Source organism: Oncorhynchus masou, chromosome 32 (genome assembly GCF_036934945.1).
Source record: "Oncorhynchus masou masou isolate Uvic2021 chromosome 32, UVic_Omas_1.1, whole genome shotgun sequence".
Classification (NCBI taxonomy): Eukaryota; Metazoa; Chordata; class Actinopteri; order Salmoniformes; family Salmonidae; genus Oncorhynchus; species Oncorhynchus masou.
This window is the reverse complement of record NC_088243.1, coordinates 11,578,201-11,599,692: the sequence shown is the minus strand read 5'-3', so window position 1 is coordinate 11,599,692 and position 21,492 is coordinate 11,578,201. Positions and strand designations below refer to the sequence as shown.

Below are 21,492 nucleotides of genomic sequence, written 5' to 3'. Positions count from 1 at the left end.
TATGTACAGTATGCCACTAACTATTACCCCAGTATGTACATGATGCCACTAACTATTACCCCAGTACGTACAGTATGCCACTAACTATTACCCCAGTATGTACATGATGCCACTAACTATTACCCCAGTATGTACATGATGCCACTAACTATTACCCCAGTATGTACATGATGCCACTAACTATTACCCCAGTATGTACAGTATGCCACTAACTATTACCCCAGTATGTACATGATGCCACTAACTATTACCCCAGTACGTACAGTATGCCACTAACTATTACCCCAGTATGTACAGTATGCCCCTAACTATTACCCCAGTATGTACATGATGCCACTAACTATTACCCCAGTATGTACAGTATGCCACTAACTATTACCCCAGTATGTACAGTATGCCACTAACTATTACCCCAGTATGTACAGTATGCCACTAACTATTACCCCAGTATGTACATGATGCCACTGACTATTACCCCAGTATGTACAGTATGCCCCTAACTATTACCCCAGTATGTACAGTATGCCCCTAACTATTACCCCAGTATGTACATGATGCCACTAACTATTACCCCAGTATGTACATGATGCCACTAACTATTACCCCAGTATGTACATGATGCCACTGACTATTACCCCAGTATGTACAGTATGCCACTAACTATTACCCCAGTATGTACATGATGCCACTGACTATTACCCCAGTATGTACAGTATGCCCCTAACTATTACCCCAGTATGTACAGTATGCCACTAACTATTACCCCAGTATGTACAGTATGCCACTAACTATTACCCCAGTATGTACAGTATGCCACTAACTATTACCCCAGTATGTACATGATGCCACTAACTATTACCCCAGTATGTACAGTATGCCACTAACTATTACCCCAGTATGTACAGTATGCCACTATTACCCCAGTATGTACAGTATGCCACTATTACCCCAGTATATACAGTATGCCACTAACTATTACCCCAGTATATACAGTATGCCACTAACTATTACCCCAGTACGTACGGTATGCCACTAACTATTACCCCAGTATGTACATGATGCCACTAACTATTACCCCAGTACGTACAGTATGCCACTAACTATTACCCCAGTATGTACAGTATGCCCCTAACTATTACCCCAGTATGTACAGTATGCCAATAACTATTACCCCAGTATGTACATGATGCCACTAACTATTACCCCAGTATGTACAGTATGCCACTAACTATTACCCCAGTATGTACATGATGCCACTAACTATTACCCCAGTATGTACATGATGCCACTAACTATTACCCCAGTATGTACAGTATGCCACTAACTATTACCCCAGTATGTACAGTATGCCACTAACTATTACCCCAGTATGTACAGTATGCCACTAACTATTACCCCAGTATGTACAGTATGCCACTAACTATTACCCCAGTATGTACATGATGCCACTAACTATTACCCCAGTATGTACAGTATGCCACTAACTATTACCCCAGTATGTACATGATGCCACTAACTATTACCCCAGTACGTACAGTATGCCACTAACTATTACCCCAGTATATACAGTATGCCACTAACTATTACCCCAGTATATACAGTATGCCACTAACTATTACCCCAGTATATACAGTATGCCACTAACTATTACCCCAGTATGTACATGATGCCACTAACTATTACCCCAGTATGTACATGATGCCACTAACTATTACCCCAGTATGTACAGTATGCCACTGTAACTAAGTGGGCAACACTGATTAAAATGATGTCAATACAATCCAACATAATTTTGTCAACCAGCTTAGCCTGCTGAGGTGGTCGATTGTTTTGCCTGTGTATGTGTGTGTGTACGTACTCTTGTCAGCCAAGAGTAAGGAAAGCCAAACTGTCTGTATTTTGTTTAGAATTATAATTTCAACAGTACTTGTTCACTACCCCCTATAAACGTGTTATTCTGTTTGTCCCAAGTGGTCAGGGCATCGAGGTAAAGGACTTTGGTGCCAGTTGGCGTAGCGGTGTGGCGTTCCACTCTGTGGTCCATGCCATCCGCCCAGACCTGGTGGACATGGAGGTGGTGAGGAGGAGGAGCAACCGGGAGAATCTGGAGGAAGCCTTCTCATTGGCCGAGAACGAGCTGGGCATACCACGCCTACTGGACCCAGAAGGTTCCACTTTTATTTTATTTTACCTTTATTTTACTAGGCAAGTCAGTTAAGAACAAATTCTTATTTTCAATGACGGCCTAGGAACAGTGGGTTAACTGCCTGTTCAGTGGCAGAACGACAGATTTTGTACCTTGTCAGCTCGGGGATTTGAACTTGCAACCTTTCGGTTACTAGTCCAATGCTCTAACCACTAGGCTACACTACCCATCTATTTATAATGAAAAATAAATTGCTTTGTCAAAATAAGCACACACTCCCTCACTCATCCCCGTTGCTCTGGTTGGTGTATAGGGCAGCAACAATGCATCTCCACTTCTCTTCTATCTTCAACTGTGTAACAGAACTGTATGAAATACATTGAAGTTTTGATGAAGATTACGCAATGTGTTTTTTTATGGGTATTTCATTTCATTAATGTGTTGTTGATAGGTCTGGAGATAAGGATGCAGACAGCAGCTCTGCGGCAATAAACCTTTCTGTTTTTATCATGGCCCTTCGCAATTATCAGGCCGGAGATGGAGATGAGAGCAAACATTTATGATTAGATATCAGAGTGTCAGAGTAAATGCTAAACGTATCCTCCTTCGGGGCACATGTGTCAAACCAAATCAAATGCATCATTTGGGAATTACAACAAGTGACATACTATTCTGAAGGAGCGTACAGACATGGTACTTCATTGACATGACTGTAGTTTCCTGCCTGGATGGATAGCCCTGATGTCAGTGTTGAGTTGCTATTGCTACTAGTGACACCGGCCTCTCTCTCTCTGTCTTCCTCTGCAGACGTGGATGTAGATAAACCAGATGAGAAGTCCATCATGACATATGTTGCTCAGTTCCTCAAGCACTATCCCAACCCCCACCACTCTGAGACAGATGGACAGGGAGAAGAGGTACCTAACTATATTCACTGAAGTCCTGAGTCTAAGACTGTTTTGGCATTGGCAAACTCAGTGTTGTGTTGTAATGCTTTATGTACTTTAATCTGTGTTTGTATTCTTGATTTTGCTACTGTATTCTTGTTTTTGCTACTGTATTCTTGATTTTGCTACTGTATTCTTGATTTTGCTACTGTATTCTTGTTTTTGCTACTGTATTCTTGATTTTGCTACTGTATTCTTGTTTTTGCTACTGTATTCTTGTTTTTGCTACTGTATTCTTGTTTTTGCTACTGCATTCTTGTTTTTATTTTTTTTATTTATCATTGCATGAACTCATCAATCATCTTACTTTCCTGTGTGTTATGTAATACACTCTCTCCATCTCTTTGTCACGTCATCTCATTGTCATGCCACTCACTCCATCACTCAATCTCTCTATCACGTCATCTCATTGTCATGCCATTCACTCCATCACTCCATCACTCAATCTCTCCATCACTTCATCTCATTGTCACACCATTCATTCCATCTCGCTATCTCTCCATCTCTCTGTCATGCCATTCACTCCATCTCTCCATCACTTCATCTCTCCATATCTCTGTCATGCCACTCTCTCCATCTCTCTGTCATCCCACTCACTCCATCTCTCCATAACTCCATCTCTCCATCACTCCATCACTCCATCTCTCCATCACTCCATCTCTCCATAACTCCATCACTCCATCTCTCCATCACTCCATCACTCCATCTCTCCATCACTCCATCACTCCATAACTCCATCACTCCATCACTCCATCTCTCCATCACTCCATCTCTCCATCACTTCATCTCTCTATCTCTCTGTCATGCCACACACTCCATCTCTCCATCACTCCATCTCTCCATCACTCCATCTCTCCATCACTCCATCTCTCCATCACTTCATCTCTCTATCTCTCTGTCATGCCACACACTCCATCTCTCCATCTCTCCATCACTTAATCTCTCCATCACTCCATCTCTCCATCTCTCTGTCATGCCACTCACTCCATCACTCCATCTCTCTGCCTATGTTATCGTTCCTGTGGCATTTGAAGCTGCTTCTTCGCTACATTTCAACTTTTGCACCCTCTATCCCAAACCTACAGGTAAGTCCATCCATGCCATGGTGCTGTGTAGTGTAGTGTCTGCCTACAGTGTACTGTTTTATCTCTGCTTTTGCTCTTTCTATCTGACACTAATGCCTTTCTGTGCTGTTTGCATCTCTTCATGTGGCTTGCTATCCTGGATAGTATGTTTCTCAAGATATAGAGCAAGTGCTCCAGGTACGTGTGACAGAGACTCCTGTGACTTCCTCTTTGAATCTTACTTGCTGTAGTACTGGATTTGAATTTAGAAGGAGTAGTTCCTCATGATGTTGTTTATTGGGAACTCTGTTGGGGTTGAGGGAGGATGAGTGATGATGCATTGTATAACCTGAATATGACTTGTTACAGAGAGAAGAACGGAAGGTTCTGAGGGAGCTGAAGGTGTGGCTGGAACAGTTGGAGAGAGACGTGCTGCAAGTGCAGGGGTCAGAGGGCAACATCACCGACAAGTACCAGGTGATCTTGGAACCAATAACCACATCTCAAACTACATGTAGCTGGCTAATATTACGATAGATTAAGTACCAGGTCACCAGGGGGTGAAGAGGGAGGTGACATCGCTCCATAAAACTCCACAAGACTCTTTCTCAATTATCTTACCTCAATTTCTTGTATGCTCATGTCCTCGTCGAGGTGGAGAGATGCACTAGGAATCAAGGAACGACTATTAAGAACAGCCCATATCTGACAGCCCTGGGTTTCATGTGTTATATACTACCTCATTTATTTGTTTTGAAGGTTCTTGGGTCGTAACCAATGTTTCCTCTAAGTTGCGGGAGGGCGCGAAGTAGCCCCATGACTGCCGCGCAGCTCCCCGGGGACTGCGGCGTAGAAGAAATATCAGCCCACAGAGAGAAGCATGAGATTGAACTTCACTCAACTTTCTGGAGTTTTCCCTGTTAGTTAACACTATCAACGATTCCCTTTACTGTGGAAATGTTGACCCAATCAACGCAATATTGGCTACTTTCAATATAACATTCCGAAACAAAACAAACTATGCAAGACATAGTTTGCAAAACTAACTATGCAAGATATTTTGTTGTAGACAAAATGCATTGGTGTAGGATTCTATTGCATAGTAGGTTATTAGCCCAGTTATAGATAATGTGTAGTCAGCAGTAGGGCACAAAACATTTGTACATTTCTAGACATCTTTGAAAAGCGAGTCAGGTAAACAGTTTATTTTTGTCATAAAGGGGCAGTGTTGTATTTTGAAAGAGTCTTGAATAAGCTAAGTAGCCAATAGGCAGAAGGTAGCATCATTTGTCTGATTCTCTATAATAATGGTATCATAATGGTATCATAATGGTATAATAATGGTATAATAATGGTATCATAATGGTATCATAATGGTATAATAATGGTATAATAATGGTATAATAATGGTATCATAATGGTATAATAATGGTATCATAATGGTATCATAATGGTATAATAATGGTATGATAATGGTATAATAATGGTATCATACTGGTATCACAATGGTATAATAATGGTATCATAATGGTATAATAATGGTATCATAATGGTATCATAATGGTATAAAGTGTTTTCTTGCATCAAACAACACAACATTTTCAATCCCCTCCTTGTCTGGAGGACAAGTGGATAAACAGGTTCATGTCAAGCCCTGCAAATGTCTTTCAAGTCTCATGGAATGTAGGCCTACATTGAACACCAAACATTGACTGCTACTATAGGCTGAATGGTAGAACAGATAAAGTATTTCCATGTTTCAATGTTATGGGATGCATGTTCTCCATTGTTTTTGATGGTAGGCCACTCTAGTAGACCTACATTATGATCAAATAGCCACAGTAGCGTACTTGGCAGCTGTTAAAACTGTAACTCAAAGTGGGTACAGCCTCAGTGTTCACAGTAAACGCACGCTGGAAGGTGTACAGAATTTTCACAACGTTCAAGTTTGCGCTCAGCAGATCTGAAATTTGCTCAGTGTCAAAATGTTTTTGAGGGAATATTGGTTGAAGCACCTCTAATACTCGTGTTTCTACTTTGCTTCAGGGCTTCAAGAGTTTCCGTGTGCAGTATGAGATAAAGATGAAGCAGACAGAGCCGCTGCTGCAGCCGGTACACAAAGATGGAAAGTTGTCTGTAGACCAGGCCCTGGTCAAGCAGGCGTGGGAACACATCTCTAGCACGGTGAGTCAGTGTATTACTGTCTGTGGACCCCTGCACAACTAGTCTGATCCATACTGCATGTCTTTTAGCCAACTCTTATGTACATCAATATTCCACCAGGCTTCTTCACAACCATCCCAAACAGGGTGCAGTAAAACTGTCTGACACCCTCACATAATCTATGGGCCAGACTCAGAGACACAGATTAATCCTACTGTAGTTCTGGATTATAATCCTACTGTAGTTCTGGATTATAATCCTACTGTAGTTCTGGATTAATCCTACTGTAGTTCTGGATTATAATCCTACTGTAGTTCTGGATTAATCCTATTGTAGTTCTGGATTATAATCCTACTGTAGTTCTGGATTAATCCTACTGTAGTTCTGGATTAATCCATGTTATTACTGGATTAAATGTACTGCAGTTCTGGATTAATCCTACTGTAGTTCTGGATTAATCCTGCACTAATTCTGGATTAATCCTACTGCAGTTCAGGATTAATCCTACTGTAGTTCTGAATTAAACCTAATGTAGTTCTGGATTAAAAAGCATACTCTATGGAGAATCTCCATTGAAGTAGTTTTTTAGTCGAGGACTAGGCGTTATCTCTGTATGGGAAACAGGCCCGAAGAGAGCATTATAAATAGACAATAACCTGTCATTAGGAAATTGTTATTCATGTCCTGTAGACTTGTAATTTGCTGTGTGTTTATTAGTTAGACTAATACTTGCCCTTGCAAGGAAGAATGGGTCCCCAGAATTGTAGCTTTCATAATAAACTGAATGAGTGTTCAGTGAGGCGCAAGCCTTTGAATGAGTGCTCATTAAGAGGGGAGGAGAGTTTTGAAGAGAGTGGAACAGAGTGGGTTTTGTTCAGTTGATAGACTATTCTCTAATAGTTTGTTTGAGAGCAGAACACCACTGTGATCTGGAGTGGATGATTTTTGCGAACAGTGTGAACAGTGTGGTTCATGATAATGTCTTGGTTGTACTGGCTGATCTGTCTGTAATGGATGTCTATTGCAGGTCTTGGACTCATGGTTTGTCATGGTTGACATGGTTTGTCATGAATCTTGTCCGAGGGGCAAAACTGAGTGATTTCCGCTAGAAAGGCCTGCTGCAAAATCCAAATAGTCTATTTTGTAAAAAATGTACGAAGACAAAAATGTGCTTTTTGGTCTTAATTTAAAGTTAGGGTTAGGCATTAGTGTTTGCAGTGTGGTTAAGGTTAGGTTTAAAATCAGATTTGATGACGTTGTGACTGTGCCAGGTAGTGACCACTCTGCAGAGTTGCCTCCACCGCAAGATCCATGACAATGAATGCCAACCTGCCTCTTGGATTGGGGACCTGAAGAAGACATGAGTGGTTGAAACAAATGTGTCACTAATAACCCACATGGAAGCATAGATTTCAGTGTGCAGAGTCTCTTTTTCCCAAATTTTTCTGAAATAATTTTGATAACCAGCACCTGCTCAAAGACTTAGGATATGTGATATATACCTTTACTAGCTCCTGGACTGGCACATCCATCTGGATAAGTCGTTGCCTGGCCCCCTGGGGGTGATCGGAGCCTTGCTGCATCGAGCTGAGATCGCCCAGAGAGAGGAGATTCCCATCCAACAAGCCCATGAAGAGACAGCCAATGTGATCCAGAGGAAGCTGGAACAGCACAAGGTATTCAACACGAGCAGATCCAATAATCCACATGGGTGTAAAACTATCCTTGGGTAGGCCTAGTAAGAAGGTACTGAAAATCCGACAATTTGTGATTTTGTTGGTTACATAAAACAACTGACAATTTTTTTTAGAGTCTAAATAAGAAACTCACATGGTTTGTTATCTACTGTGTATGTGCACGTGTCTGACTGTGGATATGGGCATTTGTGTGTTGCAGGAGATCCTGAAGAACTTGGAGTCCCACAAACAGACGTTCCAGCAGATCCACCGAGAAAAATCAGTAAACGGGGTCCCTGTCCCCCCTGAACATCTCCAAGACATGGCTGAAAGGTCAGTCCTCCTTCAGTCAACTCTATCTCAGTGTTTACACTAATGTCTGGACAATTTTAGCCTGGTCCCAAATCCTATGGTTGTTGACTTGACAAACATAAGTTGACAAGACAGCACAAACATATCTGGGATAAATATGACATGAACTCACGTATACAATTGTTTGTCTCCGTGTGTAGTTTGAAGGAAGTTGCTAACTAGCGTTAGCATGCTAGTAGATACCATAGACTTCCAGTCATTGCGCTAATGCTAGTTAGATTTGACTCGCGTAACTAACTCTATCTTCCTTCATACTGGTTGCAGAGAGTGGTTGCAGAGACATAAAAATGGTATCCATATGTTCATCTGACTTCATTGACAAAATCCCAAAGTATCCCTTTAAATAAGATAAGATTGATCAGTTTGATCAGAATATTGATTGATCTTCTACTTTTTACAACAGATTCAATTACGTGTCCACATCATCTTATGCCCACCTGATCAAACTGGAATTCTGGGAGATCAAGTACCGTCTGATGGCGTTTCTCATCCTGGCTGAGTCTAAGCTCAAGTCCTGGATCATCAAATATGGCCGCCGTGACTCTGTGGAACTACTGCTAAAGAGCTACATTGTGAGTTGACCTTTTCATTAGTTGCTACTGGTTTGTGGTAGCCAGGTGGTCCAGATCTGTTTGTGCTGTTTAGCCAATCTAATGTTTGACATGACAATGACCATAGGAGTTGGCAAGACATCACAAACAGATCTAGGACCACCAAGCTAAGTTTGTGGACCGAGACAGCGTACATTTCTGGCCATAACATTTCCATGGATATTGTTCCAATTCTATCCTCATGATAATTCCATGCTAATCTCACCATCATTCCCAATAGACCTTCATCGAGGGACACATGTTCTTCGAACAGTATGAGACAACATTTAAGGCACTCAGGCAATCTGCAGATGTCTACGTCAAGTCTGATGGTTCATGTAAGATTGTTTTTCTTTTCCTTGTTTTATCTCAGATCTAATTTGATTGATTGTATTGTCTATCAGAGAGGGAACACATACATAAATAACTGTTGATTTGAAATTCTAGGCATTAAGATCTGTAAGAAAGGTAAGTTTAGATTTATTTGGTACTGATGAACAATATGTGACATGGTGCCCACGCTAGCCTTCGATTGACTGTGCACTAGTAGTTCACTGGACTGACTAAAAATCCAAGAAATCTGATATAACATCACAGTGCCTGTCTGTTTACTAACTACTCTATATTCCTCCTCAAAGACAATTACCTGTAAGACAATAACTCTTTGCATGTTACAGTAACAAATACTCACAGTAGGTCTTTGAATGTGAAACACTGCAAATGAAAATTCCTTACTGTCTTGATTTATGTATTCAAGGGCCTCGAAACTTCACTCTATTGGGCTCTTTTAATAAGATCTTGAGTAATTTAGGAGGTGACGCAGTAAGCCACAAAAAAATGATATATCATGTTGAAGAGCGACCTAATTTCATTGTTTCTTTCCAGCTGAGGAAGCGGAGGGTGTGGGTAAGTTCCTGTCGGATGCGTCGGCCCAGTGGAGGAACCTGTCGGTGGAGGTGCGTAGCGTCCGTAGCATGCTGGAGGAGGTCATCTCTAACTGGGAGAAGTACAGCAGTACGGTGGCCGGACTGCAGGCCTGGCTGGAGGACGCAGAGCAGATGCTCAACCAGTCAGAGAATGACAAACGGGTGAGCATGAGGCTAAACGTATCGGGAAGACCAAAACATATATTTATTCCATGTCAACAGCTGATGTTTTGACCATTGTGGGCATGGAATAAAGATAATCTCAGTTGACATTTTTACCTCCCTTTCCCATCTTCTTATTGGATTGATGTGCTCTATGGGACATCATTGCCTGTGAAGCGCTGAGCCTACATACTCTTCCTTACTGTGTTAGACACCTACTACGTCATCAAAACTGACTGTTGGCCCCTTTAAATAATCATCTACATTTACAAACTGTTTCTACAAATTGTGTAGAGTTTTTCTCTTCTTTCGCCCCCCCCACCCCCCAGGACTTCTTCCGGAACCTTCCTCACTGGATCCAGCAGCACCTGGACATGAACGATGCAGGGAACTTCCTGATTGAGACGTGCGATGAGACCGTCTCCAGAGACCTGAAGCAGCAGCTGCTCATTCTCAACGGGAGGTGGAGGGAGCTGTTTGTTAAAGTCAAACATGTAAATTAGTTTAAATTCTCCTGCTTTCTGCACACCTAGATTATGATTATTAAGAAGCATCCCACACGATTGTCCTCGAAACATGGCTGTGGACTACTAGATACCATAGGAGCCAACAGCCATGCCTCAGGGCTAACCACTATATAGATACAATTCATAGGCTGTGAAACTCGGTGTCATAAAATATCTCTGCATCACTTTATAAGCACAGCTCAAATCTGCTTGTCATCATTATTATTCCCTGCTCCTCTGTTTCCATGGCAGTATGCTCGAGTGGACGAGGTGGACAAGTGGAAGCAGGACTATCAGGACTGTATCGCTACTCTCAAAACTTTTATGGATGCAACCAATGACAAGATGACTGCCCCTGTCCAAGTGTCCTTCCTGAACGTCAGGACATTCGTTCAAGATGTTGAGGTACAGAACGTACACAGGGCTTTTCTATCAAACTTGAATGAACTCTCTATAAAGTGTTCAGCTTGGCTCACAGTGTTACGGTGTCTATCAATCACATATTCACTAAGCATTTCAGAATAGAGGTGCTGCTCTACAATCAGATCCTCCCTGTCATTTGATTCATTCTGATCTAAAAGCACAAAACCGAGCTGACAAGGTACAAATCTGTCGTTCTGCCCCTGAACAGGCAGTTAACCCACTGTTCCTAGGCCGTCATTGAAAATAAGAATTTGTTCTTAAATGACTTGCCTAGTTAAATAAAGGTAAAATATATATATATATTTTTTTTTAACTGATCTGAGATCAGCAGCTACTCTGAGACGCCTTTGTGAATACGGGCCTTGGTTAAAGTAAGGAAAAGAGTACCCATGTTTGATCTATATTCACTACATCCTTCCAGGACATCAAGAACAAGGTTCCGGCCATGGAGGCAGCCTGTAAGACAGCCAGCCGCACCGCCCAGCTGCTGATCAAAGACACGCCCGCGGAGGAGGTCTCTACCATGCTGGCTGCCATGGCTTCTATCAAGGAGGAGATGAGCAAGGTGACCATCCATCTCCATCTCACCTGTTCCTGTTTGAATTCTTAGGTTAAAAGTTGGGTAAAAACAAAAAGACAATGCCCATATGTTGATGACTTTTTGCAAATCCTATCAGTTTTCCACGTCATCACATTGTCTTTCTGACCAGCCATCTTTAGTATAGTCCGCTCCAGATGGCATTACCCCCATGACATCCTACCCCCTGTCCCCCTCCCATCAGATAAAGGAGCGGTCTCTGCCGCTGCTACGGGATGCCCAGTCCCTACTGCCTGCTCTGGAGGAGATGGAGAAGAACATCACAGGGTTCTACCAGGCCCTGGAGAAGGCCAGCCGCATCACTTGCTCCAGGGACTCGGAGGCCCACGGGGACTTCAAACAGAAATGCCAGGTGACACATTACATCACACATTCTTATCCAGAGTGACTTACAATCAGTGTATTCAACTAAACACAGGTTGATCAGGGGTTGAATGCAACAAGAGAGAAAACTGCATGGAGTTTGGATTTGGTTACTGTTATTTGCCTTTCATACAACAATATTAGACGGACTTGTTCTATTGTAGATACATTTTATACATGAATCACCTACAGGTAGTAACTGTGAATTAATGTTTTAATTGAACGTCATGCTGCTTAGTTGACACATTATGTCATTATTAGCAGTGTTTGACTTGGGTAGGAGCTCACCGGAGCTGAAAACTGGCACCTCAAATGTTCTACTGCTTGAGCTCCTGTTCCTCTTATATAATATTGGCTCAAAATTATTGTGGAGATCCTGCTCCTAAATATAAACAGTACCAGCACCTAAAACAAGTATCAGAACCTATTTCAGTCCAAGTCAAGAATTTAACATTTTAGTCATTTAGTAGACTCTCATATCCAGAGCAATTTACAGGAGCAATTAGGGTTAAGTGCCTTGCTCAAGAGCACACGTGCAGATTTTTCACCTGGTTGGCTCTGGGATTCGAACCAGCAACCTTTCGGTTACTGGCCCAAAGGTCTCAACCGCTACCTGCCTAACGCTAGGCTACCTGCCCACACACTGATTCTTTGTAACACAATGTCTCTTCACACTTCACTGCCTACTCTTTCTCCAGGAGCTGGTGACCTTCACCCAGAGCTGTAAGAAGTGTCTGACTGTGATAGAGAATAACCATCAGAGTGTCCAGAGAACCCTGGACAGCAGTAAGACCCTACAGCACCTGGACATGGCTCTGCTGCAGAAGAGAGTCGCCGACCTCCAGGCCTCCTCACAGGTACAGTACCATAACACAACGCTTAATGGGTTGTGTGTAACAGTTTGATAGTGTAAATGATTGAAGGAGGGAACATCAATCAATCAATCAATCAACCAATCAATCAATCATGATGATAGATAGAGGATAATAATGTAAAGAAGACAGAATGACGTAGCTGCCTTCTAGCGCATGTTCAGTTCACATCAATTCAAAATAACTTGTGTGAAGGACAGTTGTGTGTTGGATGATGAGAATTGCTTGTGAGTATGTCTGTATTTGTGTATCACAGGCAATGATCAACGAGTCTACTGAGTGGAAGAATCACGTGGAGGTCAACAGCAGCTTAATGAAGAGGTTTGACGAGTCCCGTGGCGAGCTGGAGAAGGTGCTGAAAGTCGCTCAGGCTTTTCTAAATGAGAGAGGCAACCCAGAAGATCTGCTAAAAAAACACACGGTAAGAGCAAAAGCTTGCATCATGGCTAGGACCATAGTTTTAGGCTGTATTTTATCTGGACAATCCAGATCTGACAATGACCATAGGACTTGGCTGTGTAGCACAACAGATCTGGACCAGGCTAGTGTCGTGTCTTTGGCTATGCCGGATGAAGTAATATGACATGCTATTCTATAAAATAATTTTACCGTAATTAATATTAATATTACCTGATTGAGCTAATCATGTAAATGTAATGAACTAGAGAGTCGGGGCCCATTTGGAAAAGGAAAATGCAATAAATATTTACTCTGAGCTCCGCTTTGGTAGGTTGGTGGTAGATGGAAGGCAGTGTTGCCCAACCGAGTCCTTTGTCCTTTGAAGAATGTCTCTGCTGGTAAATTGGATACTTTGTAGTAACGTCTTTGTGTGGTAGACGGGATACTCTGTCTGTTCCTTCCTAACCTGCGTTTGCAGCTGCTGTTGCTAACTCAACGGCTAGGAGGTATCACTTCTGTAGTGAATAAGAGTTCAAAGTTCATACCATTCGCAACCAAAGCTCACGCTGATGTTGGCTTCTTTCTGTAGTTATTATCTGAACCATTTTGACATCGGACCGTCGTCCACACATCCTCGGAACAGGAGGTTATATTGTCGTCAAGGCTTTATATAGGAAGGGAGAGGAGGGCGTGATTGAAAAGTTTTATAGCTCATTTCCCTTCACAGGGGCGGACCACTGATTGAGCAGAGACCTAACCTTATGAAAACCCAAATATCACATTTTAGAAGCTAAAATCACATTTTATCAGATCACAAATAATTTCATATTCAAACATTTAAATTGAACAACAATTCCATGTGAATCCGATAACTCTGATGTGTAGACTTTCCACTGTAGAGTTTATGTCATCTTATCATTAATGAGAATGTCTCAGATGACAACCGAACTGACATCATATTCATAAGTACCACCGCATATGTTCAATTGGTCAGATTACCAGAATATAGTTCATTTCCCCCCACCTTCTGATGTTCCCAGAATCTCTATGTTAACCAAGGTGTTTGCAAATGTAACATCACTAGGGTAGAGAGAGGAAAAAGGGGGAAGAGGTATTTATGACTGTCATAAACCTACCCCCAGGCCAAAGTCATGACACTAGTCTGGACTGGGGATTCAGTAGAGAAGCACTAGGGGAGGAGGTGTTGAGTTATGTGGACATTGTGACAATCTCAGTGAGACATCTCTGTCAATGTTTGCAGGAGTTCTTTGGGCAGCTAGACCAGCAGGTCCTCGATGCGTTCCTGAAGACCTGTGATGAACTGACAGACACAGTGCCTAGGGAGGAGCAGCAGAGTCTGCAGGAGACAGTCAGGAAACTGCACAAACACTGGAAGGTTAGTGCCATGTTGACAGAAAGGTAATGTACTAGTATAATCATTCCAAGCCTTCAATTGTAGAAATATTCTATTTTCACAGTTCTAAGATCCAAGTATTCTAATCACATTCCCCTTCAATGTCTTGTGCCCTTTGTCGGTCCTGAATAGTCCCATGACTGTCACATCTTGTTTTGATCGTACAGTAATATACTATTTTCAGGTTAAGAGTGAGACAAAGAGTTCCTAACTCCCTCTCTCCTTCCCCCTCTCTCAGGATGTCCAGACAGAGGCTCCCTACCACCTGCTTCATCTGAAGGTAGAGGTGGAACGGAGCAAGCTAATGGTCTCCATGCAGGAGTGTCAGTCAGAGCTGACCAGAGAGAACAGACACCTGGTTGGCATGGGGAGTGAGAGGCTGATCAAGGAACACAGGGTGAGACTAGCTGTGTCAGGTTGATGGCTGTGGTCTCTATCCTGATCTGATATGAGTGATGGTGATGCTCTCTATCCTGATCTGATAGGAGTGATGGCTGTGGTCTCTATCCTGATCTGATAGGAGTGATGGCTGTGGTCTCTATCCTGATCTGATAGGAGTGATGGCTGTGGTCTCTATCCTGATCTGATATGAGTGATGGCTGTGGTCTCTATCCTGATCTGATAGGAGTGATGGCTGTGGTCTCTATCCTGATCTGATAGGAGTGATGGCTGTGGTCTCTATCCTGATCTGATAGGAGTGATGGCTGTGGTCTCTATCCTGATCTGATAGGAGTGATGGCTGTGGTCTCTATCCTGATCTGATAGGAGTGATGGCTGTGGTCTCTATCCTGATCTGATAGGAGTGATGGTGATGCTCTCTATCCTGATCTGATATGAGTGATGGCTGTGGTCTCTATCCTGATCTGATATGAGTGATGGTGATGCTCTCTATCCTGATCTGATAGGAGTGATGGTGATGCTCTCTATCCTGATCTGATATGAGTGATGGCTGTGGTCTCTATCCTGATCTGATATGAGTGATGGCTGTGGTCTCTATCCTGATCTGATAGGAGTGATGGTGATGCTCTCTATCCTGATCTGATATGAGTGATGGCTGTGGTCTCTATCCTGATCTGATATGAGTGATGGCTGTGGTCTCTATCCTGATCTGATAGGAGTGATGGCTGTGGTCTCTATCCTGATCTGATAGGAGTGATGGCTGTGGTCTCTATCCTGATCTGATAGGAGTGATGGCTGTGGTCTCTATCCTGATCTGATATGAGTGATGGTGATGCTCTCTATCCTGATCTGATATGAGTGATGGTGATGCTCTCTATCCTGATCTGATAGGAGTGATGGTGATGCTCTCTATCCTGATCTGATATGAGTGATGGCTGTGGTCTCTATCCTGATCTGATATGAGTGATGGCTGTGGTCTCTATCCTGATCTGATAGGAGTGATGGTGATGCTCTCTATCCTGATCTGATATGAGTGATGGCTGTGGTCTCTATCCTGATCTGATAGGAGTGATGGCTGTGGTCTCTATCCTGATCTGATAGGAGTGATGGCTGTGGTCTCTATCCTGATCTGATATGAGTGATGGCTGTGGTCTCTATCCTGATCTGATATGATGGCTGATGGTGATGATGGCTGTGGTCTCTATCCTGATCTGATAGGAGTGATGGCTGTGGTCTCTATCCTGATCTGATAGGAGTGATGGCTGTGGTCTCTATCCTGATCTGATAGGAGTGATGGCTGTGGTCTCTATCCTGATCTGATAGGAGTGATGGCTGTGGTCTCTATCCTGATCTGATAGGAGTGATGGCTGTGGTCTCTATCCTGATCTGATAGGAGTGATGGCTGTGGTCTCTATCCTGATCTGATAGGAGTGATGGCTGTGGTCTCTATCCTGATCTGATAGGAGTGATGGCTGTGGTCTCTATCCTGATCTGATAGGAGTGATGGCTGTGGTCTCTATCCTGATCTGATAGGAGTGATGGCTGTGCTCTCTATCCTGATCTGATAGGAGTGATGGCTGTGGTCTCTATCCTGATCTGATAGGAGTGATGGCTGTGGTCTCTATCCTGATCTGATAGGAGTGATGGCTGTGGTCTCTATCCTGATCTGATAGGAGTGATGGCTGTGCTCTCTATCCTGATCTGATAGGAGTGATGGCTGTGCTCTCTATCCTGATCTGATAGGAGTGATGGCTGTGCTCTCTATCCTGATCTGATAGGAGTGATGGCTGTGCTCTCTATCCTGATCTGATAGGAGTGATGGCTGTGCTCTCTATCCTGATCTGATAGGAGTGATGGCTGTGGTCTCTATCGGTCATTCCATAGTGCAACTGAGTTTACTTTGCCATGATCACATGATCTAGCCCAGTGGTTTTTATAGTCCTGTACCCCTTCAAACATTTAACCTCCAGCTGCGTACCCCCTCTAGCACCAGGGTTAGCGCACTCTCAAATGTTGTTTTTTGCCATTATTGTAAGCCTGCCACACACACTATACAATACATTTATTAAACATAATAATGAGTGTGAGTTTGTCACAACCCGGCTCGTGGGAAGTGACAAAGAGCTCTTATAGGACCAGGGCACAAATAATAATATAATAATAATAATAATCAATAATCTTCTCTTTATTTAACCATCTTACATATAAAACCTTATTTGTTAATAGAAAAATTGTGAATAACTCACCATTTACATTTACATTACATTTAAGTCACCACAGGTTAATGAGAAGGGTGTTCTTGAAAGGATGCACATAACTCTGCAATGTTGGGTTGTATTGGAGAAAGTCTCAATCTTAAATAATTTTCTACACAGCCTGTGTCTGTATTTAGTTCATGCTAGTGAGGGCCGAGAATCCACTCTCACATAGGTACGCGGTTGCAAAGGGCATCAGTGTCTTAACAGCGCGATTTGCCAAGGCAGGATACTCTGAGTGCAGCCCAATCCAGAAATCTGTCAGTGGCTTCTGATTAAATTCAATTTATTTTCACAACCGTTTGTTGCAATTTCAATGAGTCTCTCTTGTTCAGATATCGGTAAGTGGACTGGAGGCAGGGCATGAAAGGGATAACGAATCCAGTTGTATGACTAGTCCGTTTCGGGAAAGTACCTGCTTAATTTCGCACCCAACTCGCTCAGGTGCTTCGCTATATCACATTTGACATTGTCGGTAAGCTTGAGTTCATTTGCACACAAAAACTCATATAATGATGGAAAGACCTGTGTGCTGTCCTTGTTAATGCAGACAGAGAAGAGCTCTAACTTCTTAATCATAGCATCAATTTTGTCCCGCACATTGAATATACAGTGGGGAGAACAAGTATTTGAGACACAGCCGATTTTGCAGATTTTCCTACTTACAAAGCATGTAGATGTAACGGCATTCGTCTGGTGAAGGAGAAGCGGACCAAAATGCAGCGTGGTATTTTTGATACATGTTTAATGACGACGAAAAAACACGAACAATACAAAAACAACAAACGGACCGTGGAAACCTATACAGCCTATCTTTTTTTTAATATAAAAAATAATTTATTACCTTCAATACCATTCATTCTTTACAACTCATAATTTTCATACATACTCCAATAATGGTATTTTAATTTTAACAAAACAAAAACCCCAAACAAAACCTCAGGGGAGCATCTTCCCTCCCCGTCACCCTACAAACTACCTTTCCCTATCTCCCCGTCCCTAATCTATCTCCTTACAAATCTAAATGACACCCAGCCCTAAACCCCCCTTCCATCTCTCCCGAGCAGCATGCTGCCCCCACTTCCTCTCCTCCCTCTGCATCCTGCCCCTCAAATCTCCTTCCACCCTCCTCACTATCCCTTCCACCCCCCAATCTCTCCCTGTCTTCACCATGTTCTGCCTGGCTTCCCACAGCCCCCGTTTGAAGAGACTCATGAGAAGCCAGAGCAGAAACCTGTCCCTGTCCGTCCCTCTCACTCTCCCTACACCTCTCTCTAACCTGGCCCACGTCAATACAAAATCCCCCCTTACCAAACCTAACAACACCCGTGCCCTAGCCCATACTACTCCGGCAAAGGCACAGTCCCAAAAGACATGGCGCACAGTCTCCTCCCTGCCACAAGAGGATCTTGGACAGGTGGGGATTGCACCAAACTATACCGGTACATGATGGAACGTACCGGCAAGCACTTATGGAGGCTCAACCAATTCAGGTCTTTGAGCCTGTTGTCCAGACCCCGCGCCTGCACTCCCTCCCAGACCACTTCCGAGATGCCCACTACAGGCGCCGGACTCCCTGCCTTTCTGACCTCCTCGTACAGGTGCCTATGATCTAAACCTACTCGGACAACTTCAACCTCAGGGTGCGCACGCAGCCACTTGGCCGCATGACCAAAGTGCCACGGCAGCTGTTCCGCCCGAGGACCCGTGTTAGACCACACCATTACGCTTCTCGCCTGATACGAGAAGAACACCCGCAGGAGATAACCGGACGGGTGTATCACTGGATGAGCAAGCTCCGTTAACAAGAAAGAAACAAAAATTGCGTCCAGCTTGAGGGGGAAATGTGGTACCCCCCTACCTCCCTCCCCGATGGGACAAAGCATGCGTGCCCTGGCGACCCACTCGCACCTGCCACTCCACATGAACTGAAACACAAGCCTCACTAGAGGCCTCCTCAGACAAGCCTGCAATGGGTAGATGTACGCCAAATACAAAAGAGATGGCAAAACATCCACCTTAAGAAACCAGGACTTTGCCCATAAAAGACAAATACCTAGCCTTCCACATTGCTAGCTTCCTCTGTACCACTGCGATACGCATGTTCCAGTTTAGCGTCGCTGAGCCGGAGGTCTCAAAATGGACCCCGAGAATCCTCAGGGCCCCCTCACAGAGAGATAACCCCCCGGGCACATCCGTTCTTCTGCGCCATCTTCCGAAAAACTTGACGGAAGACTTTGCATGGTTCAGAACCGCTCCCGACGCTCGGGTGAAATCCCCAAAGATGGCAAGGGACCTTGTCAGGCACGAGTCCTTGCACAGCAGCAAGGAAGTGTCGTCGGCGTACTGCGTCATCTTAACACGCAGCCCACCACTTCCAGGGATCAACAAGCCTTCCACCCCTGTGTCTGCCCTAATGGCAGCCCCCAGAGGCTCCAGGTACAGAACGAAGAGGAGAGCCGAGAGTGGGCACCCCTGCCTGACCCCAGACGAGAGGTCAAAAACATCACCCAAGTGACTATTTACACTAACTCGGCACCCCGCTCCGACATATAATGTACGAATCCATCCTATGAACTTCTCCCCAAATCCTAATCGACCTAACACTCTGAATAAAAAGGATCTATTCACGCGATCAAAGGCTTTCGCCTGATCTAGCGCTGCTACCATTAAAGGCAGTCCTCTATCTTCAACCCAAGCGATGGAGTCCCTGATTAACTGTAGGTTCCATCTAATAGAGCGGCCCTCTACCCCGCACGTCTGATCCTCATGGACGACGTAGGGAAGGGCTGTGCGCAACCGGTCTGCTAAAACCTTTGCAAGTAGCTTGTAATCTACACACAGCATGGTCAACGGCCGCCAGTTGCCAAGGTCTGTTACTTCCCCCTTCTTATATAAAAGTGACTGCACACCAACAGCCATTGGGACCCCCGTCTCAGGGATGGCCTTCAAGACTTCGAGGACCACTGGTCCAAGTATACCCCAAAACTTGAGATAAAACTCAGCCGGCAGCCCATCCATCCCAGGCACCTTCCCTTTTCCCATCCTCCTAAGAGCGCTCTCAACCTCTTCTAGTGAGATCTGGGCCTCCATCACTTCTCTAATGTCCTCCGGCAACCGCCTGGACAAGTGTTCTAAAAACACATTTCCCTGCTCTAAATCTATTTCCCTTTCCTTAAATAAACCTTGGAAATGATCAGTTGTCACCCTGACCATATCCTCTGGTTCTCTAACTATACTACCATTTTCTTCCCTAACGCCATGCATTACCTTCCTACTCTGTCTGGCCCTAACCGACTTAAAGAACATAGCAGAACAAGTCTCATTGTGTTCTAGAAAGCCACTATGCGCACGCTCCAGGAAAGCTCGAGCCTTCCGCTCCTGCAACTCCCTGAGCTGCGCCTTTAGGGTTGCGGATCCCTCCCAGTCAAACGACCCGCCGAGGTTGCCTGCCTCGTACTCGAGTTCAATTAACCTTTGGATACGATCCACCTCCCTCCTCTCCTCCCTTTTTTCCTCTTGCAATACCCTATTATAAAAGCCCTAATCCTCACCTTAACTAATTCCCACCACTCTAACACCCCCTCGCACATTGACCGGAGGCCTTCAAGCCTCCAAAAGAAACCAAAAAACCCATCAACAAAAGCCTGCTCCTCCAGCACATCCCGATCTAACTTCCAGTACCCCCTACCAAAGAGGCAGACTGGCGACCCCACCTGCAGGAACACCCCCTCGTGATCCGAAAAGAAAACAGGCAACAGCCGCCCAGACAACTTACCCAAAGACCTGGGTACAAAAATATAGTCGAGCCTCCGCGCAACCCCCCTGGAGTTGCGCCATGTAGGACCGGCCATTTCCGGAGTAGTGTGCAGGCCACCATCAACCAGACCATGGCAAGTCATTAGCCCGGTGATGGCGCCTGCACTGTTATCCCCCCCTATTCCTAAATCTGTATTAAAGTCCCCCCTATCACTAATTTCCTATTTGTGACACACAGGGGCGCCAGACAGTCCACCATCTCCCTCCTGTCTGCCACCACCTGTGGCCCATACACCACCACTAATCTAAATTTACAATCCCTTATCGTGACATCCACCCCTATAACCCTCCCCTGCATCACCACAAAAGAACCCTCCACTTTTACCTCCCTGTGCCCACACAAAATCCCTACGCCCGATGAGCGCACCCCCCAATACCCCAAACCGACTCCCCCTTGT

At 44.1% G+C, this 21,492-nt stretch overlaps 1 protein-coding gene across 1 annotated transcript in view; it reads left to right on the top strand.

The window, feature by feature from the left end:
• LOC135525576 (nesprin-1-like) overlaps nucleotides 1-21,492 on the top strand; it is a 223,133-nt gene that overhangs the window by 46,715 nt on the left and 154,926 nt on the right. The window contains exons 10-27 of the mRNA XM_064953273.1: nucleotides 1,972-2,168; nucleotides 2,954-3,063; nucleotides 4,323-4,355; nucleotides 4,527-4,634; nucleotides 6,204-6,341; nucleotides 7,832-7,996; nucleotides 8,217-8,329; nucleotides 8,772-8,940; nucleotides 9,200-9,296; nucleotides 9,844-10,046; nucleotides 10,376-10,540; nucleotides 10,805-10,957; nucleotides 11,397-11,540; nucleotides 11,758-11,925; nucleotides 12,635-12,793; nucleotides 13,065-13,229; nucleotides 14,469-14,603; nucleotides 14,860-15,018. Of these exons, the coding sequence (XP_064809345.1) occupies nucleotides 1,972-2,168; nucleotides 2,954-3,063; nucleotides 4,323-4,355; nucleotides 4,527-4,634; nucleotides 6,204-6,341; nucleotides 7,832-7,996; nucleotides 8,217-8,329; nucleotides 8,772-8,940; nucleotides 9,200-9,296; nucleotides 9,844-10,046; nucleotides 10,376-10,540; nucleotides 10,805-10,957; nucleotides 11,397-11,540; nucleotides 11,758-11,925; nucleotides 12,635-12,793; nucleotides 13,065-13,229; nucleotides 14,469-14,603; nucleotides 14,860-15,018 (2,581 nt within the window). The remainder of the gene's footprint in view (nucleotides 1-1,971; nucleotides 2,169-2,953; nucleotides 3,064-4,322; nucleotides 4,356-4,526; nucleotides 4,635-6,203; nucleotides 6,342-7,831; nucleotides 7,997-8,216; nucleotides 8,330-8,771; nucleotides 8,941-9,199; nucleotides 9,297-9,843; nucleotides 10,047-10,375; nucleotides 10,541-10,804; nucleotides 10,958-11,396; nucleotides 11,541-11,757; nucleotides 11,926-12,634; nucleotides 12,794-13,064; nucleotides 13,230-14,468; nucleotides 14,604-14,859; nucleotides 15,019-21,492) is intronic.